Source organism: Numenius arquata, chromosome 8 (genome assembly GCF_964106895.1).
Source record: "Numenius arquata chromosome 8, bNumArq3.hap1.1, whole genome shotgun sequence".
In the NCBI taxonomy this organism is placed as follows: domain Eukaryota; kingdom Metazoa; phylum Chordata; class Aves; order Charadriiformes; family Scolopacidae; genus Numenius; species Numenius arquata.
Genome location: NC_133583.1, coordinates 33614249 through 33640078, shown reverse-complemented (window position 1 = coordinate 33640078; position 25830 = coordinate 33614249). Strand labels below are relative to the sequence as shown.

The 25830-nt window shown below is 40.9% G+C and overlaps 1 protein-coding gene across 2 annotated transcripts in view; it reads left to right on the top strand.

Moving 5' to 3' along the window:
• The first annotated feature begins 6475 nt into the window (after positions 1–6475).
• KIFAP3 (kinesin associated protein 3) overlaps positions 6476–25830 on the top strand; it is a 72477-nt gene continuing 53122 nt past the window's right edge. The window contains exons 1-10 of one of the 2 annotated variants that reach the window (XM_074151553.1): positions 6476–6613; positions 11682–11813; positions 13000–13154; positions 14124–14179; positions 14678–14819; positions 16373–16472; positions 17229–17353; positions 17821–17919; positions 18610–18788; positions 21175–21337. In XM_074151553.1, coding sequence (XP_074007654.1) covers positions 6582–6613; positions 11682–11813; positions 13000–13154; positions 14124–14179; positions 14678–14819; positions 16373–16472; positions 17229–17353; positions 17821–17919; positions 18610–18788; positions 21175–21337 — 1183 coding nt within the window. In that variant the 5' untranslated portion in view covers positions 6476–6581. The remainder of the gene's footprint in view (positions 6614–11681; positions 11814–12999; positions 13155–14123; positions 14180–14677; positions 14820–16372; positions 16473–17228; positions 17354–17820; positions 17920–18609; positions 18789–21174; positions 21338–25830) is intronic. The other variant, XM_074151554.1, reaches the window with a different exon arrangement.

Below are 25830 nucleotides of genomic sequence, written 5' to 3'. Positions count from 1 at the left end.
CTACTTCCTCCATTAATATCAACCATGATGTAGATAAAACAAATCAGTATAAGAACAGAACCCATGAAAGAATTTACTGTACACTCATCATCCACATTCTCTTTCTTTGACTTAAACGAGGAGGGACTTCCATGAGCATCTAGCTGGCTCTTCAGTATCATCACACCAAAGACCCCTACCCATTGATCCCTGCATCAAGACCAGCGTTTTCACTACCGAGCTGAGAAGCTTTGATAGAAAAAGGGAATGGTTTTCTTGCAATAACAGTAATTCAGTCCTGGAATAGATTCTCCAGGAGGACTATAATGCACATTACTGGAGATGATATCAGTGATAGGAACAATAGGGGTTCAAATGATTTGGCTTGGGGCAGGGGGATAGACTGGAAGAGGTTGCTTCAGCACAATTTGCTATGAACCTACGAGGCTGTTGAAGCTGGAGCATCTGTTTCACAAAGGCATCTTCTGACGTAAAGACTGGCAATAATGGGGAAGCATCCAGTCATAAATCCTAAGGTAAGTTATTCCACTGGTTAAGTGCTATCCCACTAACATTTTATGCTTGATTTCAGATCTGAATTCATCTAGCCCAAATGCCTCTCCTTGTGCTTCCACTCTGCTATGCTTCCCATGTGCTTTGGTTAAAATTAATGGAAACAAATATAGAATGCTGCTATTTGCAAAAGGAGCTGGATTTGCCCTGATACTAAGAACAAGGCTAGAGTTGTCCAGGATAGTGGAAAAACTTAATGAAAAAGATTTTGGCTGTAAAGTGTTGTGCAAAATCTTCACTTTTTCTGAGGAAATATCCACTGAGATATTTATAATAAATTGTAGGAAATTAAAATTTCCCTTTTGATTCTGTTTGAAATTAGTAACTTGCTTTAAGTCAAATGTCACCTGAGCAACACCACTTCAGCTGAGGAACTTATTCCTTACTCTCTCTCTGCTTTTTTTGACAAAAACTGAAAAAAAAAGGCAATTATTTTTCAGCAAAGTAGAAAGAATTTGATGATCACATTCAGAATCCTTTTCTTCTGGAGGGGAGGGATGAGGAAGAGGGGGAATTCCTGATTTATGATCAAATATAGACTTGTTCAAGTGTAAAGGAGACCCCTTCTTGAAAACACTTAAGCTGGCGCTTAACTTTATTACTGTGGCAAAATTAAGCATGTGCTTGAGTGGTTGCAGAGTCAGAACCATAAAATGTCATAGCCTTTATAGCTATGAGTCTGCTTTCTGCCTGCTGCATCTAATAAACATTAAGAGGTGAAATTCTGTCCCCATTGGGGTCAATGGTAAAACCCTCATTGACTTCAGCAGAACCAGGATTTTGCACAAGAAATTTCCGTCATTGTCACTGGGGCCCACAAGATGATATCGGCAGAGAGAAGCCATCTGCTCACTCTTGTATGGACACTTTTCTATTTAATCTCTCTATTTCTTCATTAGTTCAATTAAAATTAACCCGAAGTGAAAGCACATGATTGGCTCTTTGGATAGGGATATCGCACTTCAGGTTGTTTGTTAGAAAATAGGCAGAAATGAAATACACAAATTCTAGTGCACCATACATACTAAACATACACATAGAGAACATGACATGTAGATGTGGCACTTAGGGACATGGTTTAGTGGTGGACTTTGCAGTGGTAGGTTTATGGTTGAACTCTATGATCTTAAAGGTCTTTTCCAACCTAAATGATTCTATGATTCTATAGAATATAGACAACATGCCGTTCCGTGTTCCTCACAGCAAAATTCCCTCTTAAAGGATTGATCCCTTAAGGGAAAAAAAAGTGATGTAGCACCATTACGGTACATTTTATATCTTCCAACACTTCTTAGATCAGCCTTGCTTAGGACATGAGTAAACTGGTATTTTTCCCAAAAGTAGCAACCCTCAAGCCTTAAGACAGGCACTGAAAGTCTATGTTAGATGGTTGCTTTGCCACATCAGCACCTGCAGCTGAGCTTGGGTACTGTATTGCTGCCTCGCGGGCTTGTGCGGGTCTGCACACGCAAAGTTTATACCACTCCAGCTGCTGAGAAGCACTGAGGCACAAGATAGCAGAGGTCAGTTTACCACCAGCTGGATATACTCACTCAGCCAAGTGAACGAGCGTACAAGGCCATCAAACAAGATCACTTTCATGGAAGTGAGTAATTCTGATTTGAATAAGCCAAGGGAGAAAACAGCATACCCTTTGCTCTATTATGCCTAGTTAAAAGAAAGCTCTGCTTCTCTACAAAGAGGTCTGCTTCTTTTCACATCTTTAAATTTTTCTTTCTACATCTGAAACAATGAAAACCTACAGCTAATTTTCTTCACTGGTTTAAATGAGCCACAAATTGATGCATTTACTTAGGTCAGTGTTGAATTAGATATATTATAAAATACAAATCAAGTTCTCCATAGAGACTCCTGTTTTCATTTTTGTGAAAAATTTCATTTTTGTTCAAGGATAACAAGAGCACCCAGTATTTACCAGCACGATCGTGTGTCATATTGAAAACACCCTTCTCTTGCCCAGATGTCCCTGTCACTGCTGATCTAAAAGGCATTCAAGAATCACCTTGATCTGTGTCCCAAGATTAATTTACTCCAGAAGAGTTAAGCCAGACTTTCACTTTGCATATCAGATTTTGCTTTGCTTCGTCTCACTTCTTCCTTCCAATATAAACTTCTAAGCCCAGGGTTTATTACCTCCATACCTCAATCACTTATTATGTGACAGCACATCAGAACAACATCACCTCCATCCCCCACCGAGTGGCATAGTCTAATCACCTAAAATGTTTCTCTGAAAGTCATCCTTTCAGATTGCTGTACTTTGTTTTAGCTAATAAAAGGCCTTAAAGAGTTTTATACATAGTTCATTATTACAAGGTCTAGGAAAACATCCTGTATTCAATATTTTTCCCCTGAAATCCACCCATATTCTTTTTTTTTTTAAAGCAAGATGCAATCTTTGATGGAGAGATTACAATTCTCAGGGTTACTTTGGTTTCTTAATTCCACGAGACAGAAATTAATCTATTACATTTTAACAATTCCATTTGCTATAGAAAAGCAATGTTGGTTGTTTTGTTGGAGGTTTTTTTTCACAATGATGAAAAAAATTGTGTAGAATTCAATGAAACTTTGAAGAAATCAGACCCCAAGGCATTTTCAACACACAGTCTCATGGTTATATACCAAAGGCCCATTGAAAGCTCACTGAAGACAATGGAAGCATCTTTTTTGACTTCAACATCAGGCTCAGCATGGTACTTTGCAGTCATAATGTATTTGTTTTATACTAAGACAACAAATAGGAAAAAATAGAACTAAGTTACCATGAGATACGGTGGGTGTTGCTCTGATGTCAAAGTGTGTGTATCTGGTTAAGAACATCTGGCCACAGCTTGAGAAAAAAAAAAGACATCTCAATTTATTTTCATAAAAGTGTACCTTCTCAATGACATTAAAAAGTTTTCGCTTTTTTAATGCAAACAAAGAAAAAAACGTTCATTTCTTCATCTGTACTTACTCTACAAAAACGTTGCTGTCCATTTCTTCTACGCTTATTCTACAATACATTTAACTTGAGAAGACTCCACAGTTCTTTCCTCTTGTTCTAACTACCTACTCACTCCTCTCTCACACAGCTTCTCTTCATGCAACTTCCTCTACCATTCTCACCCTTATTTGTATTCCTTCACTAAAAAAAATCTTTTCTTCTACGTGACTCCAGAATAGTATTTCTTACAACTGCTCTAAGAAAAAAAACAAAACCCAAACCCACCCAAACAAAAGAAAAAAGGAGAGAAACACAGAAATACTGCACCTTCCAGCTTCTCTTTGCAATTTGATGACCCTTCTGCCTCAAATACCGCTCTTTCTTTCTCCTTGTGTATGCTTCTAACGTGGAGGTGAGGGGAATCTCCAGAGTCCCATGGTAATGCCATAAACCTCATCACACTATAACAAAAAGAATATAAGAAATTGTGCAAAGCAACATCAACAGCTCAGGAAAAGGCTGGAGAATCAGACCTTGGGCAGCATTTGTTTTACAATTTAATTTTCACTACAAAGAATCTACCATGCAAGACAAGGTTTTTAGTGATCATGCCATGTGGTTTTATAAACCCAGCATCAAGTGGTTATCACAGATAGACAAAATTATCTGATCTTGGTGCTGCTTGTGGCTCAATCACTATAATGCTGAAGTATTTTCATTTGGACTCTGTCAGGCTCAGACAAGCTCTGCTGTCCTTTCAGGCCCTGACAAGCAGCCAATTTTAACCCAAACATCGTGGCACACTTAACTGCACTAAATGCTCCTTTTGTCATATTTTTCACATCTCTCAATCTTTTGTATCATTCTCATCTTGTAATCTTTGACCTACTTTTTCATAGGTGTCTAAAACTATTCTCCATTTGTAGGCATATGTGACCAGATTTAAAAAAAAATCTTAGTGAAATAGATGCAGATTGTTAGGTACTTAGTACTCCGAAAATATCAGACTATTTATTTATATGACTTCAGAGTTTAATGTTTGGATCATGCTTATCTGAAGAGCTGCTGAAATCACTGAAGAATTGTTGCTCTGATCAGGTAGTCATAGATACATTTTTCCTTATGACTGTCATTAATAGAAAATATTACTGTGATAAAACGTAGAATAAGGATAGTAACAAAAGTGTTGTGTTCTAGCAAGGTTTTGTAAATTCATTGCTCTACGGTAGCACTTTATATTTCACAGGGTACTTTCTTTTTCCATTTTCTGTTAAAAGAAAGGCAGGGCACAGTATGGACACCACAAAATATTTTTTGCTGCTCTGTTACAATATAAAAATATTGAGTGTTCAATAGGATCAGTAAACATTAAGTATTTATTCTTAATGTTTGGCCACAACAAAACCAAAAGCTTAGTTACCTATTATTTATTTCTGTATCACTCCTATGACTCTGGGTAGACAGCCATTTCAGTTGTATGTCATGGAGCTGTAGTACAGTAAAGAGCACAGGCATGGACCTACCCTGCATCTTATATTTAACTGCTGTTAGTTGCTACAGAGTGGTATTGTCCTTTTATTCTAAAACCCAAACAACTATTCCTGCTCCTCGAACAACTCTTGAAGTAATGATTTCTGCCAATCCCACACACTTTTATAAATATAAGCAGAAATTAAATCTATTTTGAAAAAGTACAGAGTTCAAAAAGCCAACAAGACACTGCTGCCTCTAGTTCTCTATGTTAGTTTCTATCCAATGGACAGCAGGATCCTTGGGCAGCTGGGGATTGGCCTGCTTTACTGCTATCAGGGATATTAGAACAAATAGCCTAGAGGAAACTCCATTTGGGACTGGATGCTGCTCTGATACAAACTTTAGTTGACCTACAGCCCATTAAGATCACTTCTGATACCTCTTGGTTAAGATGCTGTTTGGTTGTTCTTTAGTGTGACTGGGAAACAAGATAAAAACAAAGAAGATGCAGGTGCTGGCCATACAGTGTAAATTTTCCAACATGATTTTGAATTTCCAGCCACTTGTCTGAGGCTGGAGCTACAGCAGTATCATCCCCATGCCTCCTGTGTGTCAGTGGCTGAGCAACAACGCTGTTGACTCAAGAGAAGATTATGTTTCAAAACACCTTCCTGACCAAGGCTGCCTTAAGGTTGGGCTTAGCTAAGAGGTGGTGCTGAGGAAAAGTGACAGCTCAGATGGCCATAATGGGGCAGGAGACCACAACAGCCCTTCTTCAATCATCCCCTAAATACTGTAACCAGGAACATGAAGTCCCCCTACTCCTGCTGCTCACAACTTCCTGAAGTACCAGGTATGAAAGAGGTGGGATCTTTCTGTAACAGCAGAACTGTTTCTTGATGCCCTCAGGGCTCAAGAACCTTGGCCATGCCCCACCAGGACCCTCGCTCTCCTCAGCCCCATTAACTTTGCTAGGGGACCAGCCTCAAACGGCCTGCCCTGCATGGGGCCTGCAGGCCGCCATGTCCCACTGTGAAGGCACCGAAAAACCCTGAGGCAGCGGCTGCGGCTGTCAACGGCCCCACCAGGGTGCAGAAGCCTGCGGGGCAGCCCTCAGGGGGGTCGGCTACACCCCCTGATGTGCGAGGGCCCTAGGCCTGGGGAACTTACCTACCACGGCGGGTGAAGGCCATTGCCCGGCCATTGCACCCTGAGGGGACACCGGGGGGGCCTGGCGCAGCACGGCACGGCACCTCCACGGGTGCCAGCGGGCCGGGGGGAGGCCGCCTCACACCTCACGCCCCGGAACGAGGACCGGGACCGGGACCCGGCGGGACAGCGCCTCCCCCACGCCTGCAGGGGGCGCCCCTCCGGCCCCGCCCTGCCCTGCCGCGCGCGGCCGGCACTCGGCGCAGGCTGGGCGGTGGCGGCGCAGTACGCATGCACGCTGGGCGCCGCGGGCGGCGGCGGCAGCGCGTGCGCGCTGGCAGCCGGAGGGGCGGGGCTGGGCTCGCGTTCACCCTGGTAACAGCACAGCTGCGGGGCCGCGCCCTGCTGAGGCCTCCACCGCCCCCCCTCTCCCCCCCCCCCCTCGCTCCTCGCCGCCATGCAGGGCGAGGACGCCCGGTACCTCAAGAGGTAACCGGGGAGGCTGGCCAGGGTGCGGGGGTGGCTGTTGTGGGGCCGAGGCGCGGCAGGTTGTGGTGGAGGGTGGAAGGTGGAAGGTGGAAGGGGGCCGTGGGGTTGAGGCGCCGCAGGTTGTGGTGGGGCCTGGGCGTGGGGCTGTGAGGTGCGGCAGGTTGTCCTGAGGGGGTGGCGTGGCGTCGGGTGGGGTATGCGAGCTTGTGGGGCGGGAGACTGAGGTGTTGCAGGCTTTTAGGGGGGTGGGTGGGAGGTTACGGGGGTTGGGAAGTGCAAGAGCTGTGGGGCTGAGGCGTTTCAGCCTGCGTTGTGGGCTGAGTGGGAGGTTATGGGGTAAGGAGGTAAGAAGGGGTTGTGGGGAGGTGATGGGCTGCGGGGCTGAAGTGTTGCAGGTTGTGGTGGGGGCTTGCTTGGGGATGGATGGATGGATGGATGGATGGGTGCGGAGATGAGAATGGAGAGTGTTTTGAGAAGGGAGATCATGAGGTAAGCGGAAGGATTGGGATTGAGGAGTGACTGGTTTGGGAAGGAGGATGATAGGTGGGAAGCTTTTGGATGCGTGGTTTGGGAATAGATTTGTTTGGGGCAGGTAGCTGATGCGTGGCTGCCTAGTCTGGTGGACAGGATGCTTGGATGGAGACTGGGAGGCTTTGTTAAGCATGAGTGAAGGTTATAAGGTGGGTTTGGAATAGGCTGAGATAGGATGGATGGTATGCTGGTGGTAGCTGGTTGGGGAAGGGTGGTAGTTTGGAAGAATGCACTGGTTTGGGGATTGCTGTGGTGGCACTTTATGGTGTATGTTTGGGAAAAGGCACTGAGGTGACAGCAAGTGGAGAAAATGCATGTCCTTAGGAGATGAGTGGGGAGGGCCATGTGGGTATTAGGGGTTGGAATGGGACAGGTGGTTGCTTTGGGGAATAGGTAGGCTGGGGAGGGGGTGTTAGGCAGTAAGGGCAGGTTCTGGGTGCAGCTGGCAGAGATGAGCTGATTTGGAGGAGATGTTAGAACATAGCAGATTGGGGGGTATCAGGTAATGCAGTGGGACAAATGGAATGGTTTGGGAGTTGGGATAGTAAACTGGGGATGAGAGGATTAGTATTGTGATATGAGTCCATGTAAAAGTAGATGGGATGAGAAGGTGAGGGGAGAAAAAAAGTAGGATGAGGATTGCTGGAGAGGGTATGAGCAGTTTGTGTTGAGCAGTGGGAGGGTAGTCGTGCTTGGAGGAAAGGGAGTAGAGTTTGATTTGAGGCTTAAAGATGATAAGGTGACAGAATGGGTAGCGGAAGTAAAGAATAGCCAGGGATGGTTGTGGAGGGGGAGCATGGCTAGATGTTAGCAACACGGATAAGAAAGGATAGCAGGTGGAGAGATGATCCTGAGAGGTAACCATGGTGTATAAAGTGGATGATCTTGGTTTGATATTAAGGATGTGATGATGAATGGTGCCTATATCTGTCTGTTTGGCAGTGAGACCAGTCAACTTAAAAGAACAGTGAGCAGGCAACTATTGGATCTCTCTCAGTTGTTTCACAGCAAATGTGCTAGCAGTCCCAAAAGATGTCAGGCCATTTAGGGGTATCTGTTAAGATGTGATGTGTGAAGAGTGTCCTACCATGCAGGGGACTCTATCTGTCACGTCTTGAATCCTGTGGAGTTCCTGGTCTTCCCCTCACTTCCCCCAACTTCCTTTCCATCTTATTAGGATTTGCAGAACTTGCTGTTTAGAATGTCTGGGTTATGCTTCCCTCTCATATCCTCCAAGCCACATATTAAGACACATAATCAGAAACAGTGGGGGAAAAAAAAACCTCTTGATAATCTTTGAACGTTAGTTCTCTCACATAAATGTGATAACAGGTAAAAATCAAATGGGTGCCTGCAATTAAATGAATAGCTGTAACTTTAGAGCAGTGCCTATTTTTATCCTTGCACGTTCTGTTTGTGCCATCTTATGTGATCTTGGAGGAGTCTTTTTTATTTTGTAGTCATCCCTACAACAAGTGTCATTTTCTCTCTTTTAGGGAGCACAAACCAAAAAACGTCTGTGCTGTTTAACTTGACTAGGCTTGTGTGCAAGTCTGGTACTCCTCTGATCCCTTCTTCCCTTTGTCATCCTCCATGAGCAGTCGCCCTCCCACCAAGTCTGACTTGCTAGGATTTGTTGTTGGATTTTCAGCCTTATCCACGTGCGCAATTTGTGCCACTTGTGATTAGGATAGTTTTGTTTTGCTTTTTCCCCCTGAAGGAATTAGTTAATAAAGTATATTCACACACCAGCTTTGGTCTTTTGTCTGTAGAAAAGGCCTTCCTCTTGTAAACCTTTAATAGAGCTGGATTCTTGTTGACAAAGCAGGCAGTGAAGTGAATGTATGGGCTGATCTGTCTGAGAGCTCCTCTGCATTGCTGTTTATACCAGCTACAAGAATGTCTGTATTTTTAAATGTTTTATGAAATTACTACATGCTTACAAACTCAAGATGGATAGAAAATCAATGAAGTAGATGTTTGTTGATTTGGGAGGGGATTATTTTTTTTTAATAAAGACTTTTTTTTTTTTTGTGATGCTGGCAATCTGAATGCAGTGGTTTACAAATGGAAAACATCTTCAGTGGCTGGGTAGTGTGTTTTAGTGTAGATCTTCAAGCAGTTCACAAAGTGAAATGTTTTCAGAGAGGGAACTTGAATGTGAATCGACTTGTGACTTTGTTAGCTAGGAAATAGCTCAGGTAGGGAGGGTGGTTATCAGTGTGAGAGGGCAGAAAATCTCTGCAGCTGCAAGTTCTTCAATTTATTCATCTGTCCCTCTTAAGGAAAAAATTAAATATGGAAAATGCTAAAACTGTTTAAGCAGTCTTAGGCTGAGGATTTGCCGGTCACTAAGCTCATCAGTAGTTTACTGCTGCCACAAGGAGGAGGTCTCACTCCTTCCTCTTTATCCCCGCTCATAGATAGGAAGTGTTATTCCCTTTCTATAGAGCACTTTAATTCTGTAACACATTGAAAAACTCCCTCTGGCCAAACCATGAAGAGTTTTCTGTTGGATTGCTGGAAGTGGCTGTGAAAGGGTTTGACAAGATCTCACGCTGAACCAAGGTGACTTCCAGGAGCAGGGAAAACAGGGGAAGATCTAATCCTTTAGCAATGACGAGCTGTTAGTTCAGCTTAGTTCTCATGAAACGATAACAAACTCCTTCAGGCTCACTTGTTCTCTACCCATCCTTTTCTTTGTACTTGTAAATATTACCAAGCTGTCGCTTATAAGAGCTTTGGCTGTCACTAGGAGCTTTTGCTGTTGGGATTTCCTGGTAGGTCTAAATATGGGGGAATATATTTGGGGTTCAGGAGTGAGAGCTGACTTCTTTTGAAATAAATTGCCATAAGCTTTCTGCCCTGCAAGGCTGGATCTTGTGAGAACAAAGAACAGACTGTATATTGAATCATCTACTTCAAAGTACTGTAAAGGAAAAAACCCACAAGTCTCTTAAAAAAAAAAAAAATCTTAAGCGATAAATTGAGTTCTGCTACAGTCTCATCAAGGAAGATGTTGTTCTTTAGCAGTGAGCTATATTTGTTTGCCCTGTAGTTTTTTGTTCTTGTAAAGGTGGTTGAAGTAGACTCTGTTTCCCAGAGCAGACCTTTCTATGGGGTTTTTTGGGCAAGTGTATCTCAAGAAAAAGGCTTTTTTTTTTTTTTTTTCAGTTGTATTCTGCAGAAGGGAAAGTAGCCACTGTAGCATGAGTAGATGAGGGCACACATTTCAAATGCTTTCTGAAGAGACTGGTTACATTGAAGGCTGCATCGGGATTTGCTAATGTTTCCAGCTCTGTGAGGCTGAAGTAATTTTCCTTGGTCTAATTGACCCAATGCCATAGCTAGCTGCTATCTCATTTATGCTGATACAACTACTGGTGAAGCCACCTGTAAGTCTGTTTATTGATGTGACGTATAAAAAACCCCAAAACCCAAGCAAACAAAAAACAAAACAAAAAATCAAACAAAAAACCCCACCTCCCAAGCAGACAAACAAAAAACCCATGCATGTGCCAAAAATCAAACCCACATTAGGGAGTTGTTTTTAATCTGCAGTGTTTTAGCAGCCTGGTTTATGGCATGACTCTATGTACTCTATTGGCAGTACCAAGGGGAAACGGGGCAAGTGTCAGCTTTACCACCAAAGACAGAAATGTGTAACTGTATTCTCTGGATGTGGTTCTGCCATCACTTGAAAACAGGAATGAGGTGTACCTTCGTGGTCCCTTATTTTAATCCATGGCCTATCCACACGGCCCTTGTATCTCTCTGTGGACATGGAGTTGCTGGCACAAAGGAAAAGAGAGCAGGACAGGCCCTTTTGGAAGTGGCATACCCAGAGTTTTTTCCTGGAGAATGCTTTCCAAAATATCTGTAGCAAAGCAGGTAGACATGCTTGATTTATACCTGTTGATGGCAGCTGTTGATCTCCTATCTCCCGAGTTTGGCAACATACATGAGGTGAAGAACAGTAGCAAAGAGGTTTGTGCTTCAGGAGAGAATAGTTAATTTGAAATTCAAATTATTTGTAATACATTCTTGGTAGACTTTCAACTGAAAAGATTCAACCAAGGGAGTCTTTGATGAAAAATTTCCATTTGTGAATGACCTTACTAGATCAATGCCATTAGCAGAAGATTTCTCAATACTGACAATGTAACAGAGAATCAACTGGGAAATTCACCTTCTCTGTGAAACGTATCTTTTTCCTGATTGTAGTTCCTTAAGAGAGCTGAGAGACTTAAAAATCAAAACTTTATCCTGTTTCTTCCTTGCCTGAATTCTTTGCCTAAGGCTTGACCAAGGACTTGGTTGTTTCTGTATGTACTAGAGGTAATGGTCAAGAATATGCCACTAGCCCTAAGCTTTGGTACAGTTGTGTGAAATGAAATATGGTGTGGAAGGAGGACAGTGCTTGGGTTTAGGGTCTGTAACAGAACAGGAAACAGGTTGTGGTTGGTGATCTATGTACTGGTATGTTTTCTGATCTTATAATTTGATCTGTTATTAATTTTATTTTTCTTCATGGCAGGAAGGTAAAAGGAGGCAACATAGATGTGCATCCATCTGAGAAAGCCCTCATTGTCCACTATGAAGTGGAAGCAACGATTCTGGGAGAGCTGGGAGACCCCATGCTGGGGGAGCGCAAGGAATGTCAGAAAATGTAAGGTCATAGCAAGTTCTGATAGCTTTGTCTGTTCTTCATAGAGTCATAATTTAAGCATCAGCAGCCTGTTAAGAATTAATATGTTCTAATCTTTAGAAAACTTAGTGCTAGATTAGCAGAGGGTTTAGAAGCCAGGAAATAACATGTGCCTAGGAAAGTTAACATCTAAACCACATGTTGTAAACTGCTTTTCATCCATATACTTTAAGGTGTTTTGTAAAGAAAAGTGATTATTCCCATTTTACATGATGGGAGCTTGAGGTAGAGAAAAGTAAAGCGATTGGTTCCTTCTCACATGATGGTTAATGTTGGAGTGAGTAATTCTGTTAAACCCCCTGACAGCCTTATGGTCTAGCTGTTGGCTTGCCTGTTGTTTTGATCTGTCACCCCTGCTAGTGATTTCACTATGGTATCTGCGTTTTAGTTTTGCCTGGTTTTTTTTACTTTTAAGCGCATTAAAACATTCCCTGTTGGAAAAGCCCAGAGAACTATCATTACTTTAGTTTCCAAGCTGCAAATTTGGACCTTTCCTAGATTTGTGTTATGTCTATACTGAATTATTTTTGAAATAATATCAGAAATGTTCATCTGTTTTTAGATGAATCAGCATAACTTTACTGTGCAGTGTGGTGGAATTGCTTTTTGATCCATCCTATTGCTAATGCCCACAGAGGTTTCTTACTGCTTATTGCTTGGGGACCTGGCTGCAGGTCTGCCAGAGCAGAAGGAGATTCCTGAAAAGAGACTCCTGACACTGCGTCTGCAGGCACTACAAAAGAGCCTTCCTGTGTAGTCAACACCCATAGCTGTTTTCTCATTTTGGATTTTTTGTGTATGCGGAAGTCCTTTGCAGTCCTCTGCTCTTTTTTGGAGTGTATTGAAAATAAATCACTGGCTGCTGTGTCTAAGATGATTATAAGGGATCTGTTCGTACCGCTGCATTTAGTGTTGCTGCTTGTCAACTGATGAACAGTTACACTCTGTCAAATCAAATGAGAGTTACTTCCAGTTTGGAGTTCTAGAGAGCCACTGCTTTGACATTACCTTTGTATGCCATGGCACAGGCATTGGGGGTATCAGGATCATTTCTGCTTCAAGAAATTCATGACGAAATTCATTCATAAATCAAAGGACTGAAGATACAAAAATTTAAAAACTGAAGAGAGACCTATCTGTGTTGCAGCATTCGGCTAAAGAGTCTTAATGCAAATACAGACATTGCTTCCTTGGCTCGAAAGGTGGTTGAAGAATGCAAGCTCATTCACCCCTCCAAACTTGCAGAAGTAGAACAGCTGTTGTACTATCTGCAGAATCGCAGAGATGCCTCAGCGGGAAAAGGTAAACAATGCAGGAACAAAGTAGGTTGGGACTGGGGTTCTTCAGCATTCAACAACTACTGTGTGAGGTTTTTCTAGCTGATGTCCTAACTTGCTCGATGTACAAGTTCTCTGGAGATAATGAGAGTGGGGAAGATGCGCAGTTAAATCACATTTGGAAAAAGTTAGAATCTTGGAGCAAGATTGGGGGCAATTATCTTTTAACAACCAAAGTTTGGTTTAAGTTAGTTAAACTTGGTATTGATGCTTCTTACTGGCTGTGAAAGGACAAGAGGAAGTGGCTTTAAGTTATGCCAGGGGAGGTTTAGATTGGATATTGGGAAAAATTTCTTCGCCGAAAGGTTTATCAAGCATTGGAACAGGTTGCCCAGGGAAGTGGTGGAATCGCCATTCCTGGATGTATTTAAAAGATGGGTAGACATGGTGTTTAGGGACATGGTTTAGTGGTGGTTTTGGCAGTGTTATGTTGATGGTTGGACTCGATGACCTTAAAGGTCCCTTCCAACGTAGATGATTCTATGATTAATGTTGTTTATATGCTTTGCTTGTAACTGCTTTGGGTGTTTTACCCTTTTTTATTCAGTCTATATGTGTCTTGGCGTATCCAGGGAAGCTTTGCCACAGTGTACAAGCAGAATCAAAGCTGCTAAAGTATCTCACTGTGGAAGTAAGATTTGTCAGTCTGGGCTTGCACTAAGGTTTATTACCCTCTGTCCTCTCAGCTGCCTGGACTGTAACCTATCACTTAGACTAAGGAGTCAAAAGGCATCTGAGGGTTTACTTTGCTCCTTGTGGGTTGATCAGCTTTGGAAACTTGGAGTACCTTAGCTGTGTTAGTGTAACAGGTCTTCTGGACACAAAAGGACTTTGACCTTGATTTAATCAGAATGTTTCATATGAGAAGACTAGATATGTTTTTTTGTCTGTGAATATGCATAACTTAACTGCAGCCATGTCTTTTTCTTTATAGAAAAGAAAGAGAAATCTAGTAAGCCAAAAGATCCACCACCATTTGAAGGAATGGAGGTAAATATTGGTGTTAGAAGAGAAATGCAAAACCCGTTTGCTTCCTAAGTAAGCAGTTATATAAGGAGGGGGGGAGAGGAAGTGCTGAATTCTGGGGTTTTTTTTTCTTCTTGCTTTTTAAACAAAGAACTTTGTTTGGAAATATTGCACAATGGAATAAAAATCATCTCCATAAAGGGTAAAATATTTGACTTGCATACTTCCCCCTCCAACTATAGCACGCAGCAGGACAGCAAGTGAGGTCTGGAACATCGGACAGGACACAGGGAGTCATGTCTGAGCATCCTTTGTTTTTTGTAATTAAATCTCAGATTTCCTGGTGTTCGTTGGCAGTGACTCTGAATGTGTTGATTTTTTTTTTTTCCCTTGCATTTTATTTTTTCCTAAGGTCTTAATCAAAGCTGTGTGCTCTTTTGTCTTGCAATTGAGTAATGTTTTGATTGATTGTCTTGAATTGACATCTCTCTCTGTGAAACCCCTGCTTATGACTGCTTTCAGATTGATGAAGTTGCCAATATCAATGACATGGATGAGTACATTGAGTTACTGTATGAGGACATTCCTGACAAGGTGCGTGGCTCTGCCCTCATCCTGCAGCTGGCTAGGAATCCTGATAATTTGGAAGAACTGCTTATCAATGGTAATTTTAAAACCCAAGGGTAACTTCTCTAATGTTGTGCTGTTTATTTGTGGTGCTTTCTTCTCAAAGGGAAAGTACTTCACCTTTAATTTGGGATTTTCTCTAGTTTACTAGGCTTTGCTTCTCAATACATAATAAGCTGGTATCAAAGCCCAGTTGGATCTCTCTACAAATGGGTGCTTCTTAGATTGTTTTTAGGTGGGCCTAACACAGAAATCTTCCTGGCCTCGATAAGCTTCAACTGTTTTTCTTAATGATTGTAGTTATTTTGATGCTAAATTAACTTTGTTTGGCATTGCTGCTGGAGAGAAGAGAATGCAGAGTTGTATCCTGAAGATCAGGAAACTTGCTTTGAAAGTGGGATTTGCAGGAGTATAGGTGTCCAGCTTCCAAGAGGATTAATAAATTGAATGTGGATGCATCACCAAAGTATTTCACTTAGCACACCATATTCTTTTTGCTTATGGATCTATTTTGAAATCTTATCAGAATGCGCAATAGGACACATTCACATTGCTGTCACTTTGTGTCTGCATACGTATGTGCTGTGCCATGTGCATTTTGAGAGCTACATCAGTGTGGAATAGTGTGTTTTTGTAAATACATCCGTGTACGTGTATATACGTTCTCATTTACCATTGCTCCCCCTCTTCCGGGGGGGGGGGAAAGGACCTTATACTCTGTAAAGGTGGCAGGCAAACAAAAGGTAAGGGCAATCCAGACCAGACCTCAAAAGTAATGGTAGGTTCATGTCTTGTTAATTTAGTAATTTTTTTTCTGTGCCCTCTTTGTATCTTTTACTGAGCCCTTACACCCTCACATTCCTCGAGTAATTGATGACTTCAATGTGTACTCTGCCCATCCTGCAAGGTCAGCAAACAAGATTGTTACAGGAATCAGAATGGGAGGGGAATGGTAAGCCATCAAGTAACGGCTTGTCCCCATGAGTTGTTGCAAATATTTTAGTGCTTGGAATTACCAGTTGCTGCTTTTCTCATTCTGATCACATAACATGCTGTACGTGAAGAAGGACTAGATAGGGGAAAGTGAATGGAAAAGATACGTGATTTGGAGAGGAAAAGTAAACTGACGTATGACAAGAAGAAATATAAACCAAGTTATTAAATAATACAACGTTGCTACAGGGGGAGAAATAAATAGAAAGTGGTGGATGAAAAATGATAGTTGTCAAGGTAGAATTTAAAGGGGATTTGGAAGTGAACATGGTGATGTTCTATGTAGGGGTCACACTGTAATACGGAACATACAGCTGGTAGAGGCCAGAAGATATTAAAGTTGGTGGTAGTTTTAAGATGACCTTAGTGTTTGGTTGCAGTTTCCTTGCATGTTGCCTCTTCTTAAAGTCTGTGATTGGATGACTGCTTCCGAACAGAACTTGTGAGCAGTGTTACATGTTAAAGTGAGATACCTCTGAAAATCTTCCATTAGAAAACTGGTAGACATAGAATAAGGTGTATTCAAATTCTGAGTCTCACAAGACAAGAGGAAGGAGGTGAAATGCTGATGCATATCTAAATCTTGTTTCACTTCAGAAACTGCCCTGGGTGCATTGGCTAGAGTGCTGAGGGAAGACTGGAAACAAAGTGTGGAACTTGCTACCAATATAATTTATGTTTTCTTCTGCTTTTCTAGGTAAGTGCAGAGTCCCTGTCTATAGGGACATAAGGAACTTCTCTATGCTTAGTGGCTTTTCATTTGTTTTCTGCACTGCACTGCAAAACCTCACTGAAACCGGAAAAAAAAATGCAGAGATGGAAACACACTTGTTATAAATGACAAAGTTGAGGCACAGAAAGAACCCCCACAGTGAGGTAGTGTGTAGTAGAGCTGGGAATAAACTAGGAAGGATTCTGACCTATAGCTTATAGGCTGAGCTGCCAGCTTCTATTTCCCTCAGCAGTCCTACAGGAAAGAAACAGTATTCAAAACTGAAGTGAGTGCTTGATCTTATTTAGAAATGCCAGTGTTTCAGCACACCCTGCGTAGAAATAATTCTAACAGAATTTGCATTGCAACTTGGTTTTAGACCTCTATTATATTTCTCATGAGTAGAGGGTCCCTTGAAGCACTTAGAATATGAAAAGCGGGGTGATTAGACAACATTTTCCTTTACACATGAAAAATGGAATGTGTTTTTATTTTGACTTGGAACAACACACTGTCCTTTTACAATTTTGAAAAATATATTCATGTTTTCAGGAATTGGTTTTGATTTGAAATAATTTTCCAATAGAGAAGTGTTATAAATGGGCACAGAATAAATACCTTTTTTTAATACCTCATGTGGTGTGGTGTTGGGACATGACTACCATAGAAGTCAAAACAGATTTGGGGTTGTTTGCAGTTATTATTTTCCTCAAAGGTGTGTTGTTTTTTTCTTCAATGTAGTTTTTCTCAATTTCATGGAATAATCACACACTACAAAATTGGAGCTCTGTGTATGAATATCATAGACCATGAACTGAAGAGACATGAGCTTTGGCAGGAAGAACTTGCTAAAAAGAAGAAAGCTGATATCCTTTTGATGTGCTGGGGCATCTTCATGACTTCTGACTTGTCTTGATACCTGTTGTTGAGTTATACAAGATGAGCATACAGTAACTTCTGTGTAAGCAGTAGAATTTACTAGAAAGTGCTAAATAATAATTGTACATACGAAAAAGACCAAGAATGAGAGGTTTGGGCTGCTGAAGAGATTAAGCTTAAGTTACTAAAACAATACAAGTGAAAAAAGTTTTATCAGCAGTATGTCTTGGGAACATTTTTGCTGTCTATTAGGATGTAATATATCCAAGACTAGGAGAATTTAAAAAATCATGCTGAAGATTACACATGTAGCAAGCTGTTGCTGAGGCAGTGTCTTTCCACTGGCTACTCCGTATATTTCTTGCTTTTTACCAGTGATTGAGGAACACCTTTGAGGACAATGGTCATGTAGACTGTATAACTTTTATCTGAACTCCTTAACTTCTGAATTTACTTGATGAAGATCCTGAAAACCAAACACTGAAAAAGGATTATGACAAGACTTATAAGAAATACCAAGGTCTGGTTGTCAAGCAGGAGCAGCTACTCAGAGGTACTAAATCTAAATAGCAAATTATTTCCATGTTGGTGAACATGAGTAGAGGATTCTATTGGATACTTATAACCAGGATGTCTTAAACATATTGAATGTGTGGATGAATATGGAAGAGCATTGCCAAAGAGTAGGGAGAAGATGAGTACCTTAAAAATTGTTAGCATGCTATCAAACAATCTGGTTAAGTCCTCTGTCAGTCTTGGAGGAAAAATAACAAAAGTGATCCACTCTAGCTTTTCTTTTCTTATGATGTTTGGGGCGACTTGGGTTTCTTGTTTTTTTTTGAACTTAGGCTAACTTAGCCTGTATCTGACTCAAGTTGTATAGTTTTCACTCCGTCTCAGTTTTTATACTAAAATACACTTAATGTTAGATTGAACTGATCTAAGTGACAAAGCTTTCCTGGGGAAGGCTTTTTAATGGTTCCCACCGGAACAGAAAGAAAAAAAAAAAAAAATGCTTCTAGTGATCATAACTTATTTTTTTTCCAGAGCCACTATTAGAATTAACCTTAATGCTTTTTAAACACTAATAAAAAGCATTTGTGGTCAGTTTCCTTCAAAATGCATTGGGAAAGGGGTGGAATGCTTCTGAAAGCTTTGTGTTAAGCACTTAATGTGTATATAGAGGCTTGTTTAGTTCTATTGTCTTTGATCTGTTGGTATGATTTGTATTGGACTTTGTTAGTTGCGCTTTACCTGCTCCTGAATCTTGCTGAGGATACTCGCACTGAGCTGAAGATGAGAAACAAGAACATTGTCCATATGTTAGTGAAGGCACTTGACCGTGACAATTTTGAGCTGCTTATCCTCGTTGTATCTTTCTTGAAGAAACTCAGCATTTTTATGGAGAACAAAAACGATATGGTAAGGCTTATAGCACTCTACTGCAATATGGGAAAGGTATGGACTTTGCAAACTTTGTGTGGTTGGAGGGAAGAGGGAGACTTCTCTGTCCCCATCCTAAATATCTGTAGTACTGATTATCCTATTTTGTTACTAGTAAAATGAGTAAAAGAAAAGAAGTACCACATCCAGCCATAACATACTGAAAAAAAAATTTTAAGCTATCTCAAAATATGATACATGAAATTATGAATTTTGAAGTCAGCACCTCAAAGTCTTGCCATACCCCGACTTCTGGAGATGCCCATGACCCTTCCCCCAAACTAGGCTCTTCTGACAGCGTATTATTGTCTCTGCCATGTATTGTCTTGGAAAGCGAGGTAGTTATCCTTTTGCAGTTTGTTAGACTAGTTTACTTATTTCCTAGGTCAGCTTGGTCTTCAAAGGCACCTCACAACTTTTCCTTCATGCTGCCAGTAGCTCCTAAGAACTGGAGGCAGTGTTACTCTTCTTTATAAACTTTTTTTAGGGAAGTCTCAACCTTCTGAAATTGTAACAGGGTTGGTTTGTGGGGGTTTTTTGTGACTTTAGTCTCTAGCAAGTATCTTTGTCAATTTCCCGATGGCTTTTAGTAGATACATCTCTTTACTTCTTGGCTTTTAGTAGATACATCTCTTTACTTCTGTGCCTTTATGCCAGTTTGTTAAATGAAGATGATAAATTTCCTTATCCAAGAGGTAATCTGAGATTAATGTTACATTTGAATTGTGAGATGGAAAGATCTGTTTGAATGCAATAGAAAATTAATTGCATCTTTGTTACTGGAACTGCCATTCACAAGCAAATGCACTGAACACTGCATACGAGAGTTATCTCCCTTATTTATATATGGGTATCCTATTTCTTAACAAAAGTCAGACACCAAAGCATGCATTTTTGGGGGAATGTAGACTGTTTATCAGGTGATTGGTCATTGATTTAGTTTATACTTGCATAGTGCCCTGAAGGACTTTATTAGGAAAATGAGGATTAGCTCTTCAGCCCGCTAATTTGCTGGCATACTTTCTACATTCCATTTGATTTAGTGGAAAGACAAATGAAACAAAATTGTTGAATTTATTTTATTGTAGAGTGTTTGAACAGTTTCGAAATGACTTTTTGAAAAGCTTGGTATGTTTCAGGCCAGCTGTCTGTTTGAGCATTCCTTACTGATAATAAAGATGATACTTTTTTCTCCACAGTATTATTAAAGAAAGCTACCAATGAAGGAGAAGGTGTTCTAATATTTATATCAGGCAATAACACAAAAATGTCAAAGGCAGAATGAACCAAGATTAGTTGTGCAATGCCTGATTCTAAGTAAATCTGAATAATCCACGTATATTTATAGCACATTCTTTCCTTTGCTATTCAAGTGCCATATTAAATTCAAAGCAGTGAAGTAGGAGTTCTTGCAATCTGATTGTTTTTAATCAAAGGTGTCCTGTCAGTTCTTTGATTATTCCACTATGCCATGCGGGGAGAGCTGTAGTTTCTTTTCTTCGTAATCATTCTGTGTGTATTTATAACTGGAAGGCTAGTTACCTATGTGCAAAAGTTTGAAGAATGTGAAGTAATTTTACGTGCCTCCTTCTGGCCAAAGGAGGTTCTGGGAAACAAAAAATGAATGCATTTAAAAGATTATGTCAAGTAAAAGCAGAGTAATGTTGCTTAAAAGATGATAAAAACTTTCTGAAGTCTTGCCAGTCAATGCTCAGATGTCTTTTCTGGCTGGTAAAGTGAATATGATCTCAGGAACTGATACCACTTCTCAGTTCCTGGATTCCACTTCTTAATTTGAAAGTGATACATGTTTCAAGATTACTTTCATGCTTTTATTAAATTAACGTACAGGACAGCATGCCTCTTCTGAGAGCACATGCAAAGTTCTGTCTAGGGGTTCATTTGAAATTCATAATGAAAGGTCTCAAATTCGTTTTGGATGCCAATTTTCTGTCTTTTTTAGGTTGGGTGTCTCTTTGACTCTAATGTCAGTTGCTCCAGGGTTGCTTGTGTTTAAGTTTAAATAAGTTCCCCACCCCCCAATCTAGTCTTGCAAGTGATGTCTTGACCACATTCTTGCAGTATTCCAACTGTGAGGAATATTTCCAAGACATCTGAACTGTTCAGTTCAAAAACTTTTTTTAATCAACATTACTCAGTAACCCAATCTAGAAGACTTCAACCACAAAGACATAAGCAAAGCTGCTTCAGATGAAAATTCATTGACAGGCTCTGTTATGCAAATACATACCCAATTTGTACCCATACATGTGCATGTGAATATGTAACACATTGAGAGGGCCTTTATATTGAAGACAAAGCTAAGTTTGGATGGATTATGGATTTTCTTTTTCTTGATATACAGGTTGAAATGGATATTGTTGAAAAACTTGTGAAAATGGTACCCTGTGAACACGAAGACCTGCTGAACATCACCCTTCGACTCTTACTAAATCTTTCCTTTGACACAGGCCTGAGAAATAAAATGGTACAAGTTGGTCTGCTTCCCAAACTCACTGCACTTCTAGGTATGTTTTCTTTTGTTCTAACATAAACACTTCAGCAGGGACAGTGAAGCTCTTTGTATCATGACCTAGTATGCCTAAAAGTTGGTACGTCAATTTTCTCTTTGTCAAAGAACTTCATCACTACTCCCAACTTTTTGTCATTCAAATCATCTTTTCAGATGCAGGTTTAAAATAACGGGGTTCACAGCAGATTTATTCCTATGTTCTCTTAAACCGTTGAATGAGTCTTCTAGTCTTTAAAAATAACTTTGCTACCTGAAAACCATATGAGCTGACACATGGCTGATGCTTGTAATTTTGGGGGAGCACCTAGGAAAAATAGCTAGCAATTTCATGGAGCTTAGCTGATGGAGATACCAATTAACTTTTTTTTTTTTTTTTAGTGAAGCTTGATATACTTGCTGCCTCTTGTCACCTTAATGGTGCAGATCGAGAGATCGGAAATTTCCCAGTTTTGTCAGCTTCGATTGTAGGCAGTACTGATTTTTAGATTTTCAGCGACAGTCTGTAACTTGTGTTAAGATCATGTGAGTACTTCAGGTAGAAGTAAAACTTTTTGGTGTCTGTAGGTGGAAGTCATGGAGACAATAAGGAGTTTGAAAGAAGCAGAGGATTGTCTGATTTGATGACTGTACACTGGAGTTCTCAGGAGGGGGTTTTTATTGCTCCTTGTGTGTTCTTTTGTTGATACTATCTAGAGGCTGCTCTGGTAGATAGATTGAATGTTTACCAGGATTTGGCCATAAGAATTGCCGAGTGCTCATTTTTAAGTGAGGGTTGATGTACTGTGGAGCCCTAAATGTGTGAAACACTGAGGCAAGGCATTGTTAAAGCTTTCTGAGATATGTTGGGTTTGGGATGTACTAAATCTGGTGCAGCTGGTGTATCCAAATGTGATTGGAACAAGTGGAATGCAACAGTGAATCTATGAGCTTTCTCCCCTAGCTTTTTATAGTGTCTCAGGATTGTTTGCTTTCTCAGCTTTGCATTCAACCTCAACACAGCCTTATTGCTGTTTAGTATACAAGTTAATAACATGAAAACTTACACTGCTTTGGAAACCTTAATCCTGTTGGTGATTAATATGACAGCTACCTGTTATATCCTGAAATGCCTCAGATCTTTTTATGCTTTCTGCCCCACAATCATGTTTGCACTTGATAATCTACTCTGGGCTGATCTAGGAGGAAGAAGAAAAATGGCTTTTGGAATCCCTCTTCATACTTTTTTTCCTCAAGACAATGTTATTTGGCAGTAAAGCAAACTGGGAAGTGGAAGCTGGTCAGGAAATACATTTTCTCTCATTTGAGAGAGGATCCGGTTAGGTAGTCTGTTCAGCTTTGATTGTAAGCGTTTTGGAGCAGGAACTTGTCTCTTTCTTTGCACAGCAGCTAGTGCTGTGGTCTAAGGCTAGGGTTTCTGGGTGCTTGACACACCAAACAGTGGTATGACACAAATCGCTGAGAAATCCCTGCTCCCAGAAATTCCCAATTTAATGTTAGAGTAAGACTAAACTCATCAGTTAAATACCTGCTTTCTAGAGTCTGATTCTCACGAGAGGAGAATTTCTTTGCAAATTACATTCTTTTGGACTTGTAAGTAGGCCTGAGCTGTTTGGCTCAGAAGTACTGGCTGCTAAAATTGCAGTCTGTTCCTGAAGTGGCTGTTAGGGTAATCTACAGCAAGTTCTACTAGTACTTCCAGAAGCTTCACTGTCTGTTTGGCTCCACAGGCAGTTCCTCTTTCCTTGACTTGGAAGTGTTCAACTCCCCCACTTCTCCCCTTTTTTGTTTTTAATAGAGGCATGTGCTGTTTATCCCAGCTCCTCCCTGTAGAATTGCTTGATACTTATTTTCCAGTGCCATGGTTAGAAAATGTAGGTAAAAATATTGTTTGTTACTTGTTTCTTAAGCCAGCTCTGTGGTTCGTGAGACTCTTCTTGATACGGTGGTTCCAATAATTCTCAAATACCTCACTTTGTATGCTGTCTCAGGGAAGCCTGCAACCTTAATAATAAAATTATCATGTGCTAGATGCCCCTTTTATACAGGTTACTTGGGTATTAAACACACATTATTCAAGTCAGTACCCTTCAGCTTACATTTGCAGGTCACCTTAAAGTGCTAACACACCTCAACAGCTGTTGACAAGTTACCATACAGCTCCGAATGCCAAGAGGTCAAGTTTGTTGACTCAGCCTACTGAAATTTAACATTTGTGTGTGCCGTGCCTTTGAGTCTTTAGCGCTGTGTTTGAGATGAGTATAAATTAAATGTAGTAGGTGTTTAAGGGGAGAGTTGAGGTTGCAAAGAATTAAAGGACAGGATTTTTCAGGCAGCAGTTTAGAGCTGAACACTGAGGTGGCTGCAGTCTGCAGTTCTGTAAGGTGTGCTGCTTTCCCAAGGGACACTTAGTGGCTTGGTAGCGGGAAGGCTCTAAATGAAGGTGGAGGCTGGAAGCAGAGGGGATGGACTGGCTTCAGATGAGCTATCAGGAATGGACTAAGTATGGCATGGATATATTGGAGAAGGACCATCTTCTTTCTTTCCCTCTCACTCCAGGGTGTTGAGGCTGCTGTTGAAAGCACAGACAAGAGAAGTTCTGCTTAGTCTTGGTTTCCATTTTAATAAGCCTTTTCTTTTTAATAGTGCCAATGCCTGCTTCCCCATGTAGCTTTGCCAGTCAACACCACTTGCTAGTTTTCGCGGCTTCTCTTCACAAGTCTGAAGTATTGTATATGACAAGACTCCTCTTGCTCCCTCCAGGCACCCAAGTTAATCAACTACAGCTGATCTTTGTTATGCTCTGAATCTCAAAGAACTGGGTGCAGTTGAGGGAAGTTTGGCTTCAGACTTGAGATCAGAAGCTGGAGCAGAGCTGTGAAGGCCTATGAGATACAGCCTGCTGTGTTCAGGTTTTTCCATACACAAGCTGCTTGAAGAGGTATGAAAAGAGGTTTTTGTTGATTTGTGTGACTTTGAGTTCTCTAAGAAAACTTTGTAATTGTTGAGTCACCAAGGCCTTGTGGAAAATGTTTTTTGTACTAGTGGCTTTGATATATTTACAGACTGATCTAAGTATTAAAATTCCTTTCTTTTTTGCCTACGTTTTCTATGTGAATGATTGATGTGCCAGTATATGTGTAGTATGGCTTCAGTGGATTAAGGTGAGAATCCCTGTGAATTCACCAAGTGGTTTAAACTAGACATTTGCCTGAAATGTGGAAAACAGATTCAGTGCCCTCTGATTATCACCTTGGAAGGAGAGATGAAAGCAGCGTGCTATAGACTATTCTGTGGAGGTTTGCTTCACTCTTCTAGTGCTCTCATTTTGCTTTGCATGGCATAACTCAAGTGAAGTGGAGGACTGACTTGCTCCAAATACAGTAGAGCTTGGTGGTTAGCATATTCACTTGTGGAAAGTATTCTCATTGAAAGGGGGAAACGTAGAGCTGAACTTTAAGAAAACAGATTCACATCCTTCCTTTATCCCTGGGAATGCTCTTCCACTGTTGGACAGAAGGAAGATGTTACCCTTTTTCATAATTCTTGCCCTGGATGTGTGATTGGTTTCTAAAGTAAATGCCCTGGCAGCAAACAGAAGAAAACATTGTCTGCAAGGAAGAATAAAAAAACCTCACTTCTTGTTTGGACCAAATCCACTTTGTTTTTCAGTTAACTGGCCAAACCAAATAGAAAATTTTTAGTACAGCTCTCTTAAATATACTCACAGTTTGTGATTCACATTCTTCTAATAAGGGTGCTATTTTGTGCTGTGTCTGAGTGGTTTCTTAGCCTTTGTGAAGTGAGACAAATAGTTCTCCATTCTCCATGAGAACAGCAGGCAGTTTGTACAGCAGAACCAGCTGAGTGCTGCTGTGTGTGTTATGGCAGGCTGCAAACTCTTCTTGGTGAACCCCTGTTCAGAAAGAGCTTCTGGCAGTATGCGGCTGTGGCAGGCAGTACTGAGGATTCTGTGTCCACCCAGGAGTTAGTTATTCCTCTCAAAAGGGTAAAAATGATAGGGAATGGTGCAAAAGCTCATACAGTAGGAACTGTGTTGCTACTCAAAGGGTAAAAGGAGTAGGTCTGTCTACATGCAGAGAGCAAATGTTTTTTCTATGGTGAGTGCCCTCGTCCCTTTGAGCTGCTGGAGAGTTCTTAGGTGTACTGAATGCACATTGTCTTGAAATGCCATTATTTTTTCATTCACTTCCCAGTGCAAGCCATGCTTAAAGAATGAAAACCTATTATGCTTGGAATTCAGACTAAAGTGTCTCTCCTCACTTGCTCAAAATTACTAGCTGCTTTTAAAAATCAAGGGCTGATTGAACACAGCTATTGGTGAGCTGAGAAGTGGACAGGTCACAAAACTGTACCAGTTGCAAATTGCGCTCAAATGGGACATGGAGTGCAGAAGGGTTGTGCATATGGCTGTGAAAGTGTTACACAGTGCCAAGGTGTTCAATCTCAAAAAGATTTTAGGTGGTGACG